Consider the following 21,155-nt stretch of genomic DNA (forward strand, 5'->3'; position numbering starts at 1 on the left):
TTTCTCCTGCCATTGGCGTAGTGTGTCAGTGGCTAACGGTGATATTTCAGAGGAGTATTACTTGATGCAAATACTTAAACAAACACAAACAAAAACTGTGACTGAGATATCTTCTCCTTAACTTATATTATTTATGCATGAGTTAATGAAAGTGATTATTTTTACACGATGGAGGGGTGAAAAGAATTTAACACTTTTCTTGTAAGTTGTAATTTCTTTTCTGACTAAAGGTACTGTTGCGTTTCAAGTGGTTCTGAAACAATGCGTTTGGAGCTGCATGTTGTGAAACGACATCCATGGATCTGCTCTGACATTTCTCTTAACGTGGTGTATAGGGATATTACATACACTTTGCATGTGCTAAAGTGACTTAGTGTTCTTTTGCTGTTAATTCTATGTGGCATTTCACTTGCTCTATAGGAACATTCTATAACATGTTCTAGATTAAGTTAATTTAAAATTTTATGTTGCAAAAACGTTTGTAGTAAAAAACCTGTACATTATGCAGTCTGGGTTCTTTTAAAACATCAGTAGTGTGTAAAGGACATGATGTAATTTTTTTTTTTTTTTGAGTGCTGATTTTTCTGGCTTGATGTTTATAAAAAATCTCTTCTTCCAGGCGTGAACTGTAAAACTGGCTGTCACCCAGAGAATGGATTTTGTGAATCTCCCAATGAATGCAGGTAAAAAGATCTGTCAGACAGTGCTATTAACACAGGAGTGGACAGCTTCAATAATTCATAGTCCTGGTAAAACAGATAGAAGCTGAAATGGTTTGCTCTTTGAAAACATGGAACTGTAATGGAACAGCACTCTACGATACAGTTACGATACAGTAACTGCAACAATAGAGCATAGATGTCTAGATACCTTTTTAATTTACTTTTTCCAGTACGAAGTATTTACATTGATTAGCTTTTTTCTTTCTCACTGAATGAAATGGTTTTCTTCACATAAACTCCTTCTAGTATCCCAGAAACACTGATGGTATCCTTTTGTTCAAACAGTCCAATTTGGTATACAAAAGTTTATTTATTGTGCCTCAAAAATAGGAACATCCTTGTAATGTTGTTTATTAAAAATAAACTATGTCTCTATCTTGTCTTTTATCTCTTTCAGATGTCAACCTGGCTGGCAGGGTGCTCTTTGTAATCAATGTGTTCCTTTCCCTGGGTGTTTGCACGGCAGCTGTGCCAAGCCCTGGCAGTGCATCTGTGAGGAGGGCTGGGTTGGCAGCCTCTGTGACATAGGTTTGCACATCCTTTCCTGTTCTTGAGCAAATGAGGGAAGCAGCCCCATCTGGTGCTGAAGACACGCAAAGTCCTGGAGAACTAATTTTAAAATACTGAATGTTAGCTCCAGATAAGGGGATTCCTGGCAGCAGCATGTAAACCTCGAACTTTTGTAATAATTTAGGCAGAAACATGTAGTATCTTTTGTAGTTGGCATATGTGTGAGCTAAGTGTAAACACATGCTATTTTAAACATTGATTATCATGGGCAAGGCTAACAAATAACTGCTCCCTTGTTAATATAAGGCCTTTTTGTAGAAATACAGTTGTCTTGTATACATTAAATATAATTTGAAATATTAAATATAATTTGAAATATTTATGTAGCAGATTGTATATATATGCTACTTTCTTAATACTTCTTGAAAACAAAACCATTGTGCTTATTTCTTCCTTTGCTTAACCCAGTGATGGTGCAGTGGAGTAACATTACTACAACTGAGGAAAAAAGTCTGCTTGAACAGGCTGCCACTTCCCTCTCAGGTCTGAGAGGGAAGAGCTGTGTGTGGTGTCTCTCACCCCTTGCCACTCAGAATGAGCCAGCTTAGCATAAGCAAGTTGAAGAATTGGCCTTTGTTGAGCTGGTTTATTTTGGCTAACACAGGCCAATGTTCAATCAAAGAGATCTGAGGAGACAGAAATCACATGAACATCCAGGAGCATGCACCTGTTCTGCCTACATAGCTGCAGCTGGAAGAGGACAGGCATCCAGGGGCTCATTCTCTTTCCATGCCTTTCAGGCTTTTGTTGGTATATGGCTTATAATTTATAGAGTATTCCTGAGTTCTCCAATGCGTAGCCAAAGCAGTAATTAATGATGATGGTTTGAACTGGATAAGATTTTCAAGATGACTAAAAGGCTCAGATGATTTTAGGTAGTTCACATCCTTGCAGTGACGTGGACTTTGGTGCAAGGTTCTCAGGTACTCATTTACGTTCTCATCAGGTTTTGCAGCTTGTACTTACTGGCTGCACACTTGAGAATAGAGAGGCTTCTTAGTTTAAAGCTAGTCCTAGTGTGTTTACAGGAGCTGTGGTAGCAGTAAACTCTCAGATGCTCTGGATACATCTCACAGCTGTGTTTGTACCTGAGATAGCCACCTAAACTCATTACAGTTGGTGAGGAGTAATGGGTCCCTCTGTGACCTACAATCATAGATTTCCAAAGCTAGATGGAACAACCTGCATCTGCCACCTTAGGAGGCTCAGTTCTATTGCTTATTGGTAAATACAAAGGACCACGTTTTTAAAGGTACCATCCTCACAGCTACTTTTAAAAGCTTTAAGTGCCTGGTTGAATTTCTTAGTATTGATATATCTTTGCAATTCTGAGCTTTGCAATGTTTTCCTCTTGCAACTAATACTTAGGATGCAAAAGAATGCATTGAAAATTATTACCCATCTCTTTAGGGAAAAATATTAATTTAATACATAATGATTAACATAGTCCTATAATACCAGAAAAGATACCCCTTCTTAAGTGCAGAAACTATTATTTCTCTCAACACTCAGAGGCATCTCAGAGTCTTATTTGCTGATTTGAATCTAGATCCCCATGAAGAACTACCAAGAATATTCAGTCGAAAAGACATAACCATCTTTTTATCTGCGGTGACATGTTATGTTGACAGTCTTTCATCTCGGTGGTTTTACCTACTCTAAATGCATTGGTTAGCCACAAGGGATCAAGAGATCTCATCTTCTTGCTACTGGAAAGTTGCTACAAATTGTTATCTTGACCCAATAAAGCACTGAGACCTCAAATGAGTTGATTGCTCAGCCCCTGATCTCATCATCCTCTGCCAAAAAGTTGGTGTCAGTTCCCTGGTAGTGTAAAGTCATTACAGGCAGCTACAACTCATTTACAGGTACCACTGAATGAAAGTTGATTCGGTTAGGAAAATGGAAGAAAAAACCCAGACGGAAAAACTGGGAGGGTCTGAAGTTCATTGGCCACTACTGCAAACACTTGAAATATTTGTAAAATACAGATATAGTTGCAGCATCTTATTTGTTTGCTAAGCATAGGAGTGAAAAAGACGATTGGGACTAGTGGTGATATCTTTTTTTTCTGTTTTCTAGAAAAGTTACTGTATGATCTCCTTGTCTTGTATGATGGAAGCTCCTTTCTGGAGTAGTTTTAGATCACCAAGTGATTTGCTAATGCCTGTAATTGGGTAGCTGGTTTTTTTAGTGTGGGCAGCCTGGTTCTCAGTGCAAGTCAAAAATGACCTTCCCAGTACTTTAGAGGCACGCAGGTTATACTTTGGGCTTGATCCACTGTAAACCTGTAGGTACGAATCAGAATAATTTATGACTATTATTGCAGTCACATGGACGTGACACTTGAAGAAAGACATCTGTGAATTGATGTCAGTGTTAACACTGCTGGTTAATCTCTGCAGTGGAGTGCACCAGCCTGTCCAGCTGAATGCCATGGCATCTTCGCATCTTGTGGAAACACAGCCTCGAAGTCAGGTATACGAACACCTGGAACCAGGCTGCACAGCACAGTTTCCCTCTGCAGCTGATACACACTGCACAGTACAGGAGCCACATCAAACACTGCCCATAGCAAAGGGAAAAACAATTTAGTCAATTTATTTCCAAGAAAAAAATGACAGCCCAGTCAGAATATATGATCCACCTTGCTAAATCAGATCTGTCATCCTGTCACCCCTGGCTGTGTCTACACAGTCATGTTAGCAGGTCCATGACCTCCTGCTTGAATGCTCACCTCAGTCTGGCTAAAAAGCCAACATATGGTGTGAGCTGGGAGTATTGTGTGCTGCTTGTCACTTGACTGCTTTGCCAAGGGCACGTGTTGGTAAACTGCCATCAGAGAGTGCACGTAAAGCCTCTAATGCCCATGCTAGGCATGCATGAGACAGGAGTTAAAAATTCTGCTGTGACACACCACTGTTGAGTGTGTCTTCCTCATAAAAACACTTAGTGATTGCTTCACGTACTGCAACATGACAATTAATTTTAGGCAAATATTAATTAATTTATTGGGAATATGAATTTTGCCATTCATAATACATGTGTAAATGTAACATTTATTTTTTTGGGTTCTCATCTTAGACTCAATTATCACTTGAAGCAAGCAAGTCACTTAGTTGTTGACCTTTTGAGAGGAAAAATAGAGACAGTGGGCTAATTGAGACTGATTATATATTGTGTTCGAAAAAGACCTGGTACAGCAATGTTTTAAGTTGTGTTTTAAAATTAAATCCCTGACATAGAATACTGACAGCAATGTATTTGTATATATATATATATATACACATACCTATATATATATATTTCAGACAGTTTCCATGCTCCTGCATCAAAGTACATGCTTTATTAGCTGCCTTTAGAGCCTGAGAAAACAGCTGGCAGACAACATTGCTCCAAAAAGCATTCAAGGTTACTTTGGTCCTTGTGAAAATGGGAACTTACACTCAAAGTGCATGCTAAGTTGTTGTTTTGCAATGAGAACAGGCTAATACATTAGAAAATAGAACCTTTTTTCCAGTGAAGATTGTATTTGAAAGCTAAGGCTGTTGTTTTGCTATGGTTAAAATTTTGCAGTACCTCATGATACCTTCTAAATTTTATTTTATTTTATGCTGTGGAAAGCAAAATTTAGATGCTCTTAAATCTCTTTTCATCTTCTTAGAAAGTGTATATGTGCACATGTGTGTGCAAAGCATTAGAAAACTTACAGTCAGCACTTCTCTACAGCTCCTCCACTAGCTGGCTAAAATATGCACTTTTTTGTTTATTTAGTTTTAATTATTTTAAAAATTCAGTAATTGTTTGAGTGGGAAGTGGCTCAGCAGGGAAATTGTAAAGAAAATGAGATGTGTGACTTTGGATCCAGACATCATACAGCTCTCTCTTCTGGTATAGTTATGTAAGGGTTGAATGTAGCCCAGCCAAAAGATGACATTTTAGCAGATTGTTTTTAACTTGCTGATCTCTGTTTTTATGAAATGTTTACTCATAAGCACATAATGATATGGGCAGGGAGCGGGGAGAATTCCGAGTTCCTGATTGCTTTATCAGAATTCTGCTCATGGAGAAGCCAACATTGTGAAAGGATGGCTAGACTACATAGAAATTCTTTCTCCCATACTAATATTTCCTTTCTAATGTTACTTATTTATAGAATGGAGCAATTCAAACATATTTTGCAAGGGGGAGCTAAAAGGAGGAGAGCTGAAATTGCTTGCAATAGTTCAACAACTTGAACTCCATTTTAACAGAGGAAGGAATAGATCAGCATTTATAAAATGCATGATGAAGGACTATTAAAGCTATATTTTATTTGACATATTGCATACCATTTACTGACTCTTTCTCATTAGGCTGACTGAGTCCTTTTGGGTTTTTTTAAACAGATATTCACCCATGTTCTGCAAAGCCCTGCACCAATAACTCAACGTGCATAGAGACTGGTGATGGAGGATATATTTGTCTGTGTGCCCAGGGATTTACAGGAAAAAACTGCCATCTCAAGAAAGGACCATGCATTATTAATGGGTAAATATTGATTTCTGATGTGAATTTAAAATCCACACTTCTACTGACTAGTATTCAGAATTTTTTTGCTAAGTAAAAGTATCTCTGTGCTAAAATAAATAATGCTTTCATAGTGATGATATTATTATTAAACTTTACAAATCTGATCTGTTAATATTTTAAAGATTTACAGATTATCAGCACGAGTTTATGTGCACAATTTGAGTACTAAAAGTGTTAATTTGCACATCTTATTGCGGTGAATTTATACCTTCACATGATTTTTGTAAAAAAAATTGAAGTAACCTCCCATCCTGTGCTCCCACCTCTAGTGAGGGATAACTGTATGTACGAAGAATATACACTGATGAGAACAGTAGCCAAAGACACAAGCTGTCTACACGAAAACATCTAGTCCATCAGTCTGTCATTTTTCCTAACTAACATATATATATGTCTGTAGTTTACTGAAGGAGATAATCTCACTTCCATCAGAACAGGATGTGGGGACCATTGTTCTGCATTCTTTAAGAGAAGTGGGACATTAGGAAAAGCATTGCCAGTAGGTTGAGGGAGGTGATCTTTCCCTTCTGCTCAGTCCTGGTGAGACACATCTGGAGTGCTGGGTACAGTTCTGGGCTACCCAATATGGAAAGGACATGGCCATACTGGAGTGAGTCCAGTGAAGAGCCATGAATATGATGAAGGGATGGGAACATCTCTCCTATAAGGAGATAGTGAGATCTGGATTATTTAGCCTTGAGAAGAGCAGGCTCTGAGGAACGTACTCATGTACAGGAATACCTGATGGGCAGAAGCAAAGAAGACAGAGCCAGATTTGAGGTGCTCAGTGAAAGGGCAAGACTCAGTGGACTAAAGAACTTCCAATGCACTGCTAGAAATGCTTAAAAAAAGGAAGACCTCTCAATGTTAAAGAAAATGTGAACTGGTGAAATCTTCTAGCTTGTCAGAGATCTAGTCCCATAAGCATACAGAATGCCTTTCTGTTGGATACAAGCTTGTTAAAACTATCACCATAAAATCACAGTTTTCTTTTAGGAGATTGCCTTCTTGCTCTCTATTGGTACCCTCTGATTCTCTTTTTGCTCAGCAATAGATAGTAATGAATATTCAGATCTACCTTATGACTGAATCTTCCTGAAGACTTGTACACTCTTGTTTAAGGAACATTAACACCTCTCACTCTCTCTGGCAAGAATTGCTATTCTTCCACAACTTCATGTCAGTGGAATTTTTTTACTATTACTTTTAATTGGTAAATTAAAAGCACTCACATAGTGCTGTCTGGGTTTACTTTCAGCTTGTAAAATAGCTGCTCTCACTTGCCTATTTTTTTTCATTGACGATGAGGAAATTTAAGTTCCTTGAAAGTGCAATGAATCATATCCAAGCTACTTGCCTAATATAGGGGATGTGAATAGCTTTCTCTTCATCTGTAGAGCAAATATTTCAGTAATTCAATGTGAACATGTATCCTAACTATCCCAAAGAACAAGTGAATTCCAAAAGTACAGCATCAACAAAATAACACAGATTAGTTCCATGTAATTCCTTAAAATCCTTATGGTTTTAAATTACTGAAACTACATTTTTGTGTTGGTACTCTGTTTTGAACTGTATGCTCATGAGCTAGTCTGGAAATCATGAACAGTTTTTCTTAAGGAAACAATATAATTGAAACAGTGATTCTTTTTCTCTAAGAAGCTGTCTTTTTTCAGGAAAATGAGCAGCAGTGTCTGAAAATCTGCTTTTAGTTCAAAAAGACAACTGTTCTCAGCATAAGCATTCTGTGTCTGCTAACAATTCACAATCCCCCAGAGAGTGCATCCCACATCCTGGAAAAAGACCTCATCAGATGGTGTACTTTCATTCACATCTCACTTCCTTTCAGTTCCTCTCTACCTCACTGGTAATGTTAACAATGTTGATATTACTAAGCATTACTGCTGGCTCCTTCGTTAATATTCACAGATGGAACCAAGACAATTCACAAATCGAAGTGTTTGTTCTAGTCTGTTTACATGTATCTGCATTAGTGACCTCTGTGTGATATTTTGAAGTTTTGCTTTGAAGCAAAGCAGCAAATGGTACTTTCTAAAAAGAAAACACAGTATCTGGAAAGCAAAGAAGTGGTATGTACATGTTTCCACAACTAACCCTTCATGTACCATGCCTTGCAGTGTTAAATGCCAAAAATGCAAAGAAACTGAATTTAATCAAGGAAATAAATACTAAGGCTTCATTTATTTAAATATATTTAAATTAGGCAAATACAATCAGTATTAGTAATAAACAAATAAATAAAATTTTTAAAAATTCTCCATATTTCTTCTTAACTGTTCTTTATTTCAATTGCTTACATTTCTGTAAGGTTCAGAAAAAAGTTTACACTTACATTCTCCAGCAATTTCTTCTCATTTCACTAGAAAATACTGAAATTCAACCCAACCATGAGAGTTCAAACCTCTACATATTGTCATATCCGAAACAGCTTGTCCAGTTTTCCATGGGACCTGTAAAGGTACAAGAGCGTGCTAAACTCTCCAAGAAGTCCATAACTACTCCAGGACTGTACAACTACAACTTCCATGTTTTACTTAAAGGAGACATAGTAGCTGGTTACTCTGTTAAAATTCCTTATTACCTCGAGTTATCACTAACAATGGCTATGCCAAGGGGACAGTGACACCTTTTGCTTTCTTAATACTGCTTCCAGACTTCCATTATGTTCTTCTAGTAGCTTTTTTTTCCAGCTAGCATCTACGGTGAAGGACAATACAAGAGGAGAGAGCAGTTTATGTGGAAGCAGCAGAAAACAGACAGGTGATTCCTCTATCACAATTCTCAGACTCTCCTGAGGCCACCAAGTACTTCAGTCCCCAGTGAAGCCAGAGGTGCTTGGAGTAATCTCTGTCACAGCTGGTCCCAGAGCAATGGGTGGGCATGTGAATAGCTCAACCTTATTCTGACCAGAAGTCAGGGACCACTTTTAGTCAGGAGCTTATATGTCCTTCACAGTCATCTCATTCAGACATCAACAGATCTCTTAAATTCCTGTGTCCCACTGTGGAAATCCATAATGGCCTGTTCTACTGACCACTGCATATGTGAAATGTCTGCATCTATGAAGCTGTGATGTTTACTGTCCCCGGGACTTTCCCCTGGAAATGTAACACTTAAAGAACAGCTTGAACTTCTCAACTATCAACTAGTGCTGTGCTGTGTGTCTTCAGGGATACATAAGTGTTTTAAGAAAACACCTTTAAGAAAAGTGTTGTCAAAGAGGCTTGTCCTAAGCTCTGCCAAATCTTCTTCATTTTTTACAAAGTAAGTTTTAAAAGCTTTGTTCATATGTGATGAGCTGCCATAAAAGTGGGGTTTGAGATTTATTTGTAAACCTGGGACCCAGGGACCCTTCACTTCCAGCAGAGGCAGTTAAAGTCTAAGCCCACTTTGCACAGATCCACTGAATTGACACATTTGTGCCAGTCACTGGGTAGGCCTATCCTTTGGCGTTGTGCTCAGTAAGGCACAATTGCATTGTAAAGGTAAAAAAGATCTCTCAGTTAATTTATGTCACTTAAAACGTAGTACCAAGCTATTAGTTAAGTTCTTAAAGAGTTTGCACAAATACTTGCTTTCCTGTGGTCCTGCCCTCACATTACAGCTGTCTTTGCCAAATCTGAAATTATCTCATTTATATTTTTTATTATAATTATCAAAATTTTTGGCTGAACAGCAGTTTGTAGGAAAGTATCTGCTTGCTTCAAAATTTTTTTGTGTCATGAAACACCAGGGAGTCACAATAAAAACATGTAGTCGCTATGGCCTAGTGTTTTGCTCTGTCAATGCAATATATAGATTATCTTATGAATAATCAGGTAGAGAAGAAGCAGCCATGCTGCTCATATCTTTGTTCTGTCTTGTCTGAATAGTTGCTGAGCTAAATAGCTCCAAGCGTATGAAAGCAGTGGGAAGCTTAATTTGAATAAATGTTTGAAATAATTTAAAATCCCTTCACAGCTCTTCAGATTGAATTTATATGCTAGTGTACTAATCCTGCCCAAAGAGTCAGCAGAAGATGTTATAATCTGTATTGGCAAAGCTGTTGAACAAACTCATTCTTGATTCAACTTCATTGACTTTAGTGGATTTGCATTTGGAATTGCTCTTTAAAGAAAACCAGCTCCTTTTGTTATATAAATAGCTCCTTTCACTGGACGTCAATTTTGTCTCTTTGTTTGTTATCTTTTCTAGCTCTCCCTGCCAGAATGGAGGAACGTGTGTTGATGACAACGGTTTTGCACCACATGCTTCCTGCCTGTGCCCTTCTGGTTTTGCTGGCAATTTCTGCGAAATCGACAGAGATGACTGTGAATCCAACCCTTGTGAAAATGGAGGAACATGTACAGATATTGGTGTGGGTTTCAGCTGTTCTTGTCCCCATGGCTATACAGGAAAGCTCTGCAGCAGCCGTGTCATATTTTGTGCCAGTGGCCCCTGTGAGAATGGAGGCACTTGCAGTGAACATCCCCAGGGAGGGTTCGAATGCATCTGCAAACCAGAATTCATTGGTGTTACCTGCAAACATCCCAGCAAAAACACAAGTCTTTCTGGAGTGAAGATGGAAAGAAAGCATATGCAGAATTACAAGCCACCCTCAAAAACTCATCATAGATCAGTGCATCAACAGCAAGAAATACTGAAAATAACAGTGAAAGAAACAATCCAAAATGCAGATCCTTTTCTGAGCAGAAACCAGGTCATATGTTTTGTTGTTCTAGGCTTGCTTACGTGTCTTGTTGTCTTGGGCACAACCGGGATTGTTTTTTTTTCAAAATGTGAAATGTGGCTTGCTAATGCCAAATACAGTCATCTTCTGCGCAAGAAAAAGAACTTTTTTCTGAAGTCTAACAATGGGGAAAACCTCTCAGTTAATATTATCTTCCCAGAGAAGATCAAGTTGACTAATTACACTAAGAACTACACTGCCATCTAGGCCCTTGAAAGCTGAGCAGCAACTTGCGACTTTTCATAGCAATATGTAAAATTTGTTGCCTGTGGTTGGCCTCAGTATTTGTGGGTATATTTGCTGTAAATTTTGCTGGGTGATAATGAAGAAATGTAATGTATCTGTCTAGCTAAGGACTTTTTCATTCCCCAAAATAAAAGGTAAAAAAAAAGGATAAAGAGCAAGGAATGTTAATTTTATTTCTTTTTAAGGCAGCTATTTTTTGTAAAATAAAAAGTCTTGTTTACCATTGGAACTGTATTGTAGCTTTCTTGTCTTGTGCATAGTGTATTTGGCAAACACAGTACTTGTAAATTACTTAGTAATGCCTTTTTTTTTTTTTTAAATAAACAGCAGTTAAGGGCTATACTGGTTTATTTATTCCTTTGTAAATGTTACACTACAGCAAAGTCTGCAACAATTGTCCCTGCTTAATTCTTCTGCTATATGTGATAAAGACTTTAGAGATTGTGACAAGAGGAGCAAATTCACACTGGTGCCTCAGCTATTCAGTCAGTTTTGCTATTTTTACATACTTATAAGAGAGATTACTCTTTCTATAGATTCTTACAGGTCTTCAAGGTATTAATTTGAGGTCAAAGGTCTCTTGCTTGAAATGCTGCATCTATAAATTGTTCTATTTATCTATTTTAAAATGTTAAAAAGATGTTTGATGTCTTTGATCACTCTTGCTTTTTAGAGAACTTTTAGAGATTTAAAGGATCTGATTCTGACTTTTCTATAAATACTCCTTAAAGAATTCTGCCTATAGAAGTATCCTTCATGCCTGTGTCATGGGGAGAAATGAAAAGATATCATGTGTCACCTGAAATAGAACTACTGCTTTTAATTCTTCACTTCTGCTTTTTCTGTCGCATTTCAAGGAGAGGACAAGGTTTTCAAGAATCAAAATCCGCACTGGCAAACAGGCAAAGGGTCATGAAAGCCACAAAATTGTCAGGGGCCTGAGGGCATTAATAAGTCTTAACCTCCTTGAGGAGCCTCACCTGGGGCTGTCACCCATCCCCTGCCCAGGTCCGTTTCAGGCCAGCCCTGTGCTGTTCTGGTCTGAGCTGTGCTGTAGGAGTGCTGGTCTCCACCTCTACCTACTGGTGGACCTTGGACTACCTACTGTTGGTAGCCCATCTGCTGGATGGACCCTTTGTATCTGTGCTCCAGCCCTGTCTCTGGCCCTGTCTCCTTTTGCTCCTGACTGGAGCCCCTGGATGGACACTGGACCTGGCTCAGCACTTGCTGTGTCTGGAAGTGCCAATGGACACCGTTACCAGCACCAGCTCTGGCAATGCATTCAGCTTCTGTGAGACTGGGCTGTTGGTGAGGGCATGGGGCATGACCCTCTTGGGTCTCCCACCTTCATTTCCTAACTGGTCAGCCTTACACTGACCACTCCCCGTAAGAGAAAGAAACAAAGAAACAAGGAAAAAAAAAAAAAACAACCAAAAGAACCCCAACAAAACCAAATAATTTTGAACTGCAATGCTTAAAGATATCTTTAATTGCTGTTAAGTAACAACTTATTTCCCCAGCCACCCTAGATAGGAACTATTAGCAGCTTCTTCTAAGCTCTCTATTCCCAAATCCACTAACACCTACTCAATTAAAAACAAACAAACAAACAAACAAAAAAAACCCCAAATGAAACAACAACAAAAAAACCCAAACCAAACAAACAAAAAAAAAACCTCAACAAAAAAACCACTTTAAAGCATGCTGTATTGCTGATAATATTTGCACTTATCATAGCCTTACAATGTAGTGCTAATAGTGTTCAGACACTACTGTGGAAAGTTAACTTCTAGAAAACAGGATGAAAATTTTAAAGGAGGCAGATTCTCTCTTTCAAAACTCTTGTTGGGAAGACAAATATTCATCAAACCCAGCAACTTTTCAGTTAGTTGTAGTGAAGTCTGAAGGTGACATAGAAATCCAGATGAATATAAAACCAGGTAAACAGAGTTGAATTTCAAGCCATGAAACATGAGTCCCAGGAGTTGACACATTTCTTTTAAAACAATATATTTTAAACATAGAATTCAGTTTTGTGCATTTTAATGTAATCTGTTCTGTGATTAGAAATATGCTAGGCTCAATTTGGAGATAATCAGAAACATGGATAACTCCATTAGGTAGCTTGCAGCTTTGATTCAGAACCAGTTACAGCTTTAAACACCTGCTAGGAATCAATGATTAAATTCCTGAGTCAGCTGAACACCTTCATCTCCCTTTGGGCAGAGGCTCCCTCAGCATTTATAGCTTTGTGTGCTCCAGGCCAGAGCAAGGCTTTAACTAACAAAGCTTTTTATTTTAAACATACAAAATGTAGGTAATTATAATTCATATTTATAAACTGTTACCTCTTTTTGGCCATGGTGACCTAGTTGGCAGCTCTTCCATAATAGTGTATTTCTTTGTATGTGAGCTGAGCATCTGCTCGGCGTGAAAAAAGAGATTTCAACTCCCAGTATCCTACCTATCGTTTGTGGTGTCAGTGAATAGTATAGAAGGCTGCTATTGTCCTGCTATTCTCTCCAAAGGGAAAAAGTGTTACCTTAAACATGAAAGTCTGGAAAAAATAATAGCTGTCTTTAGCTTCTCTGTTCCAGAAAAGAATTAAACATATGTATGTTTGTTTCTCATATCTGTGCTCTTAGTGTAGTAAATAGCTCCAAAGACTTATCACCACATCAGTCACAGAGAACTGGGATGATAAAAAAGATTTAAGTTATGGTATCTAGATCAGTAGCCTGCAACTCGCCTCCAAAGCAAGAAGTTTAAAACAAGCATTGTGCATAAACACTGACATAAAAGGAAAGAAAAGATAGAGCATTGTTACCACATCAATTTTATGTTAATACTACATATTATTTATTAATGGACAGAGAACAACATATCTATGATACCTATTGCCAGAGGCACCAAGCTGTGTTGCCATGTCTCACCTTTTGATTTCTCAGTCTCTCCCTTAGTCAGCAATGATGTCTCCTAGACTCAAACTCACCTCTGCCTTACTGCCCGTGAAAAGAAAAAAATTAATAAAGACAACTGGGCTGAGGGATGGGTTGGGACAATGGGACAGTTTGTTAAGGACAGTAGCTCCCTCTTGTCCCCAGGGTATGGGAGAATATTATTATGTATGGGAGAATATTATTATGTATTTTTATTTTACTTATCTCCCTTTGAACCATCTTAGCTTCTGTTCCTGCTATGCTAACAAAAAAAGACCATTAGATGTTCTACAAATACCTGGTTTTTAGAGACAGGTTGTGAATGTTTTTCTACATTGTTTGTTTGTTTGTTTAGGGTTTGGGTAGGGTGTTTTTTTTGGAAGGGGGGGGTGTTGTTGGTTTGGTTGTTTTGGAGGAGGGGGGTATTTCATAGCCGTGGTGGGGGAGAGGTCTGTCTGCTGTAAAAGTAGAACATATGAAGAAATAATCATCGAATTCTGGACAAGGATGCCTATATAGAGAATACATACATGGCCTTTCTTTTTGCTACCATTCTTGATATCCATCTATAAACCAATAATGTATGCAGTTTTTGTCAGTAAATATCCTGTTTGTAAATGCTAAACCGTCTGCTGATGATATATCCACAGCAGCCCAGCTAGTTCGCTCTCCAGGGTTGATAACCTGAGTTCTGTTTTCAAAGAAATATTTAGATCCAGGTGGAACATGGTATTCCTATCTAAAACAGACCTTCCACTTTCGAGTATGAAACTGGTTAAGGACCTGGCTGCAGATATATATACAAACTGTCCCTGAAGAGAACAGCCCAGATTACACTGCCCAAGTACAATACTTCACAACTATGTCATTCCCTCTCCAAGTTCTCAAATTTGCCTTGGCAAATTTATTTACCAGCACTACCTTAAGAGCAAAACAATTTGCTGCAGATATAGAAGTCTCTCTTGTTTTTTTTTATTTTTTTTTTTTGAAACAGGATTTTCCTGGCAGAACTACATGCATATGCATCCAGAGAACATTAAATCATTGCACATGTACTATACATACAGTGTGAATTTTCCAAAACACATCTCATTTACTATGCATTTCTTGTGAATGAGCCATGGACAAACCTTGCATTCCTGGATGTCATGTAGCTAAGGAAAATATCCAGTTCTACCTGGCTTAGGTGAAAGAAGTGTCTTGAGAAAAGACTTTTGTAGTTGCTCAAGACATATTAGAGTCAACACTTGAGGTCCATGGGCCAGTTTTGTTGCATCTCTGTGGCCGTCAAATGAGATCAACCCAGAAAATGCACTGGGTATTAGATTTAACTCTTATCAAGTAATATTTTGAAGTTTCTCCTGATTTTTTTGGAAGGAAATGAAGATGTGGTTATTTTTAAAATTTCTCAGGAGGCAGAAGAAGACTTCATATAAAGGGGAACATTTCAGTCCCAAATATAAACTGAATTGTTGCTCTGGGATTTGAAGGAACCATTGAGTTAATTAATTTTATTCATTAGCTCTAAAACTCAAAATGATCCTCGAGATGGAGAACTTGTGCTGAAGGTCATATCTGAGTGAGGGTCCCAGAGAAGTTCATAGGAACATAATGAAGAGTGTAGTCCTTATCCATTGCAATCCAGACAAATTTTGTAGGCATAGAGCAACATTCTTAGATTTTCATGGTCTCTCAAAGGCAAGTTTGAGCCACTTTAAAGATGCTAAAATATGAAGGTGATATAATATAAAGAAGAGGGACTACGCCAGGCTTAAAGAGGAGTTTTTATTGGGTAAAATATGTTTTTATAATGTTTTGCCCCATGAAGCTTGGATACTGTTTTATTCTTTCTCTCTCCATCGACTTTCCTCTTTCAGAATTACGTGCTTGATATTAATTGCAGCCTTATACTGTGTTTATCCGCTTGATGGCAGCATTTGAACATAGAACCGTTTGAATCTCTTCAAACTGTTCCCTTCGCGTTTTACATCGCAAAGTTTGTAACCCATTCTCAGTGATTGGTTACGGGAAAATGGCAAAAGGAGAGAACGGGGACATGCCAGTAGCTCTTTGCCTGCAGGTAACCACTGTTTGTGACATGGTGTGCTGCAGCATAAAGGCAGCGTTTCTCCCACAGAATTGCTGTTCTCACTTGAAATTAAACTGACAGTAGAATTTAGCCATTCATCTAACTTGTACATGGCTTTTGATAGACCAAATGCAGACAGTATAAATTTTTAAAGTGTTCAAGGCCGTGTTGGATGGGTCTTTAAGCAACCTGGTCTAGTTGTGTCCCTGCCCATGGTAGGGGAGGTAGAATTACATGCTCATTAAGGTCCCTTCCAACCCAAAACATTCTAGGATTCTATGATTTATAAACAAAACTACCTGAATGAAGATAGCTTAAATGAACAGTCACTGAGAGGAAATTAGGAATAAGGAAAGGAATACCAATGAGTATTTCATATAAATTCAGGTAAATTAAAAGATTTTGGTACACTAGTATACTCCTGGTCTCTCCCATTTTACTTGTCTGTTTTTAAACCCAAAAGGGCATGCACAGCAACTTTATCAATGATCTCATATTCATTCTCATGCTTCTCACGCCGTGTGGTGAAATTTTTCTTTGCTCGTCTGTCTTACTGCCTTTCAAAGATGTTTAAATTAGATAAAGGTAAATACATGTTTTAATTTTTTAAATTTTTTTTGGTGCCAAATTCAAGGACAGAACTTCACTGAGATTTCCAGAGCAGATGCAGGCATCTCCCAGCTTGCTGGGAATTGTACATATAAAATAATTCTGACAAGAAATAGTTAATATTTCAAGAGGCTAAATAAATGTGGAGTTGATTGGACTTATTCCATTCTACCTTCCAGTGTTTAAATTACTGGAAGTATTTCAAGAGTCCTGCATCTTAACATGGGCAAGTGTAAGCTTTGAAGGGATTCAAAGCCACTACTCTCACCTGTGCCTGGTTTTCTTCCTAAATAATGGGACTTGGAGGACTAAGGAGATCTGACTGATCTGGTGGCTGAGAGCCTGGATTGCTGAGAGATATGAGAGGCAGGCTGTTTTCAGGGTGTGTTGGAGCTGTCCCTGTAGTTTTGAGCCCAAGAAAGAGCTAGTGATGCCTCCTTGCTGAGAGAGAACAAAGATTGCCTGGAAGCCAGAGATGAAAGCATAAGGAATCACGTGTGGGCTTACTGTTGGGAAAGAGCCATAAAGGAACTAAGTCTGATGTGGAGCTCTGTCTGAGGGAGTTTTTCTTTAGACAACTGCAGGGCTGTTATACTCTGAGAGATTAGCTCAGCAGGGGAGATCTTAGTTTTACGCTTTATAGAGCACGTGCAAGGTTGGGGGAGCTAAGAGCAAGAAGCTGCAGCTTTATCAGGTTTGCTCTGCACAGCTGCCTGCAGGCTCAGTCCTGTTTTCCCCTTCAGAGAGCTGGAATTGTCCAATAGTTTCAATGAAACTGCTGCTGTTACCTTGGGGTGTCGTCTTCCTTTTGAATATCAGTTCTTTTGATATTTTGCTCATTACTGCACGGATTCTGCATTGATCTTGGCTGGAGACTTTCATTTTTCTATCCTACGGTCATGATCTTCATTAAAAAAAAAACAAACCAAAACTGATGAGTCAAAAACTGTGCAAAAAATTCAGGCTGTCCCCCAGCCTCAAGACTTTCCTCTCCAGAGAATCCAGTAAGAATGGTTGGAGATTGTTAACTCTGTTGGCCAAGTTACAAAATTACGATGGCTTTCCAGTAGCTCCCTCTGGTTCGTAAGTAGGTAGATTCAGGGTCATCATGTCCACTGATACCGTTTTCAGAAGTATGAGTTTGGGGGTAAAGGGAGTTGTTTAACACTATGCATGTGTCTCCAATACATCTGTCTTTGAAACTAACTACATTGGCATGACTAAAAGCAAACAGAGTGGTGGTAGAGCAGTTAGCCATGGAAGATCATGCCCAAATCAATGCAGACTTAATCCACTAACAGCTTTAGCAAAGGGCTTCATGTTCTACTTACCAGAGGCACACAAAAAAGAAGAAAACGGAGAAATAGCCTAGTTTAAAGAGACAATGGAATGGTGAGTCCAAACATTTGCTTTGAGGATGTGAAGTAAAACAGTGGGATGGTGTCCACAGAGTCCCAAGACAGAAGAGGAATGAAGGCCACCCAGTTAACCTGGAAACAATGAACCTCAAAGTCCTTGTCGTTCTACGAGGCGTGACTAGCTTGAGGCAGGGGAGGAAATCTAAGTAGGTGGCATAGCTAGGAGAAACAGGGAATTTAGGCTTTTTTCTTTCCTTCTGTTCCCCCTGAGATGTGGTGGTTAGATTTGCGATACTCTACCCAATTGCTTACAGGCGGCAGGGGATGTGTGACCATTACAAGATGATGAGGACCTGGCCATCCTGTTATGGATGAGTGTCTACCATTAGTCTCACAGTTTAAAGAGGAGGCTGAAGAGGAATTGAGGAGGCTAAAATGGGGTTGACGATATTCAACAAAGACTATCCTAAATGCTTGAGGTGTTGAAGGGCCGTCTATATCCTGATGATGCCTACAGCTAGGCAAAAATAGTGTTGTTCTATTGGACAGGACTGTGCTGTCTTTCAAAAAAGCAACTGTAGCTTAAAAGGATTCCTTGTTGTTCTTTCTTCTCACCAGTCTTTGGAAGAACTTGATGTAGAGGAGACAAAATGTTATTAAAGCCTGTGGTACAAATGTTGGAGCATTAAACTATCAGCCTAAATAGGTCTTCAGATGTATTCTCATAATAAACACTTACATATGTTCTGTCTCTTGTGGGCAGTGCTGAGTTTGCAAATGGGTGAGTTTCCACTGAAAAAGTTCCAGCTAAGACTGTCCACAAGCCTCTGCCCAATCAATATTCATGTTTTTCCTATGGAAATACATTTTCCCCAAAGTTACAGTGAATCCAAATCATTATGTATTAAAAAAATAAAAACTAATAATTAAAAAAAGCGTAGTTTGAACATGGACAGTGTGTGCTTGAATGCTTGTAAGGTGCTTTAGCAGGCTATGGCTGTGGTAGTGAGCAGTGCTGTGACTAGGTGGTGCACTTGTCATATCATACGTAGAAGCTGCAAATAGAGTGGTGATAGCTGCTCCTTATACAGGTATTTGTGAAAGCTCTGGTAGTGATTACTGTGTGTATATCTGTCTTCATGTTTGGGGAAGGATAATTACAGCTATGGGAGAAGTGGGAACTCTAGATTTTGAGAACATATTAAGAACATATATGCAGCATAATAAGTGCACTCTCCCCCGGCAAAACAAACAAACAAACAAAAAACCAAACAACACAACAACTAACAATGCACTCTCAATGCACTGTAATATTTCTGTCCAATCATCCAGCAAACCTTATTTGCTACTATTTGTATTGTCTTGGTGGCACTTATACTATAAACCAGGCCTGTACTGAAACGTGTCTGACAATTCTCTTTCTGTGAGCCTGTGCTGGAGCTGCAATAGCAACGCTTGAAGCAAATCACTGACATTCAGGTTTCCCATGCTTAGTATTTGGCTCTCAGACTAATGTTGTTTTAAGTTTCAGCAAAAAAACCAGCTTGGTTTCCAAGAATAAGACATTGTCTCTTCTATTTGTTATTTAAAAATAATAATCTGACAGTCGTGTTGAAGCATAACAGTACTATTCTGAGGGCTACTCATACAGACTTGCTGTCCTTTTGACATGAGTTTTACTGGACTGTCGTGAATTTCTGGTTATTAAAGCAATAGTTAAAACAACAAGTGTGAGGGGAGCCAATGCCAGGTTTATTGCAAAGAATCATTCCACGTAAATGTCAAGCCTCTTAAAAGTAGAAGTACACCTCCCGCAGGTCAGAGATCAACCCTCACAACATCTTAGAGCTTCTGGTTGAAATACATTCTTTCACCAGATAGTAAGTTTTTGTGCCTTAACTGCCCTGGTTACAGACTGCATGAAACTGCCCATCCTGGAGCAAATAAAAAAGTTATCTGAGTTGTTTTGTCTTTCTGTTTCAGTGAACTCAGGATGCCTTATGTTTGTTGTGAGCTGCCTGTTGCACATGATTACAGGACACAGCTGGCTGTGGTGACCTGTTATCCTGCAGAAGCATGTGGTTCTCTGAGCCTGAAGTGTGAGGGACCTCAGAACCTTACTCTTAATTCCTTCCAGTGGCAGAAATGGGTATTTTAAGACTGTTAGACTGAAAAGCTTCATAATGTTTATTCAAAACCTGCCTGAGATCCCTGCTCATGAAAAGGGCAAGTGGGAAGAAAATACATTTGCAGTTTGATTCAATTTTTGCATGCGCGTGTGTGTGTGTCTGAATAAAGATTTTAGGATAAAGCTCCTATTCTGAAATTAGAACTAAAACTGAAGCCACAAAGGGCCCTAGGATTGCATTCTCATTTGACTGAATGCATTCTTTTCAAAGTTCAGTGAGAATATCATATGGTTACTGGGATATATGAGTTTAGTCCTTCACAAGGCACTGTGCATCACCCATATGGCAAACTTGTTTTGCCTTGGCACACTACTGCTCGTGTGGCTCAAAAGTTTTGGCTGGAGCAAGGCTCCAGTAATTCTTTCATTCTATCCAAATGGTCAGTTTTTTTTTTAACAAGTACACTCTGCAGAGTCAATTTCTACTTGTGAGATATCATTTTGACATGAGCGAACAAAAAAAGTGCTGTGAATGACACTCGTTTGTATGTGCTAAAAAGTGTAACTGAATTGATTATAAAAAAAAAAAATAAGAGAAATAACTACCAACTTTTCTGTGAAGCAGCATTACTGAATGGCTAGACTTGCTCGGTTTTCCTTCTGGATCCTTTTTGGGCCTACGGGGAAGCCAGAGAGGGACTCTTCATCAGGAACTGTAGTGATAGGACAGGGAGTAATGAGTTCAGACTGAAAGAGGGGAAATTTAGATTAAATATAAGGAAGAAATTCTTTACCCTGAGGGTGGTGAGGCGCTGGAATAAGTTGCCCAGAGAAGCTGTAAATTCTCCATCCCTGGAAGTGTTGACCAGGTTTAGTGGCACTTGAAGCAACCTAGTCTAGTGGGAGGTGTCCCTGCCCATGGCAAACCATACTATGATTCTTTCCAGAACAACTGAGTTGCTGAGACTGGACAGTGGTGGAAGAGGGCTGAAGGATTTTCTCAGGTGCAGGTATTTTAGAAAGACTTGTCATCAAAGTCACCACAAAGGCTGGATGGTAGCACAGGTTTGGGTTTTGAATTCTTTCTTCGTATGAAAAAACACTGATATAATTTTGTTTTAATTTGTACCAATTAGAGACATATCCAGTTGAAGTATAAAATAGATAGACAA

General features: G+C 38.7%; 1 protein-coding gene across 1 annotated transcript in view; it reads left to right on the forward strand.

The window, feature by feature from the left end:
• The window catches only part of DLK1 (delta like non-canonical Notch ligand 1), a 22,724-nt gene extending 11,522 nt beyond the window's left edge, over positions 1-11,202 (forward strand). Inside the window, exons 3-6 of the mRNA XM_029964147.1 lie at positions 620-683; positions 1,120-1,250; positions 5,681-5,822; positions 10,080-11,202. Coding sequence (XP_029820007.1) covers positions 620-683; positions 1,120-1,250; positions 5,681-5,822; positions 10,080-10,821 — 1,079 coding nt within the window. The 3' untranslated portion in view covers positions 10,822-11,202. The remainder of the gene's footprint in view (positions 1-619; positions 684-1,119; positions 1,251-5,680; positions 5,823-10,079) is intronic.
• The last annotated feature ends 9,953 nt before the right edge of the window (positions 11,203-21,155 follow it).

The sequence above is a fragment of the Manacus vitellinus genome, unplaced genomic scaffold, assembly GCF_001715985.3.
Source record: "Manacus vitellinus isolate BGI_N305 unplaced genomic scaffold, ASM171598v3 scaffold_6_pilon, whole genome shotgun sequence".
NCBI classification, from domain to species: domain Eukaryota; kingdom Metazoa; phylum Chordata; class Aves; order Passeriformes; family Pipridae; genus Manacus; species Manacus vitellinus.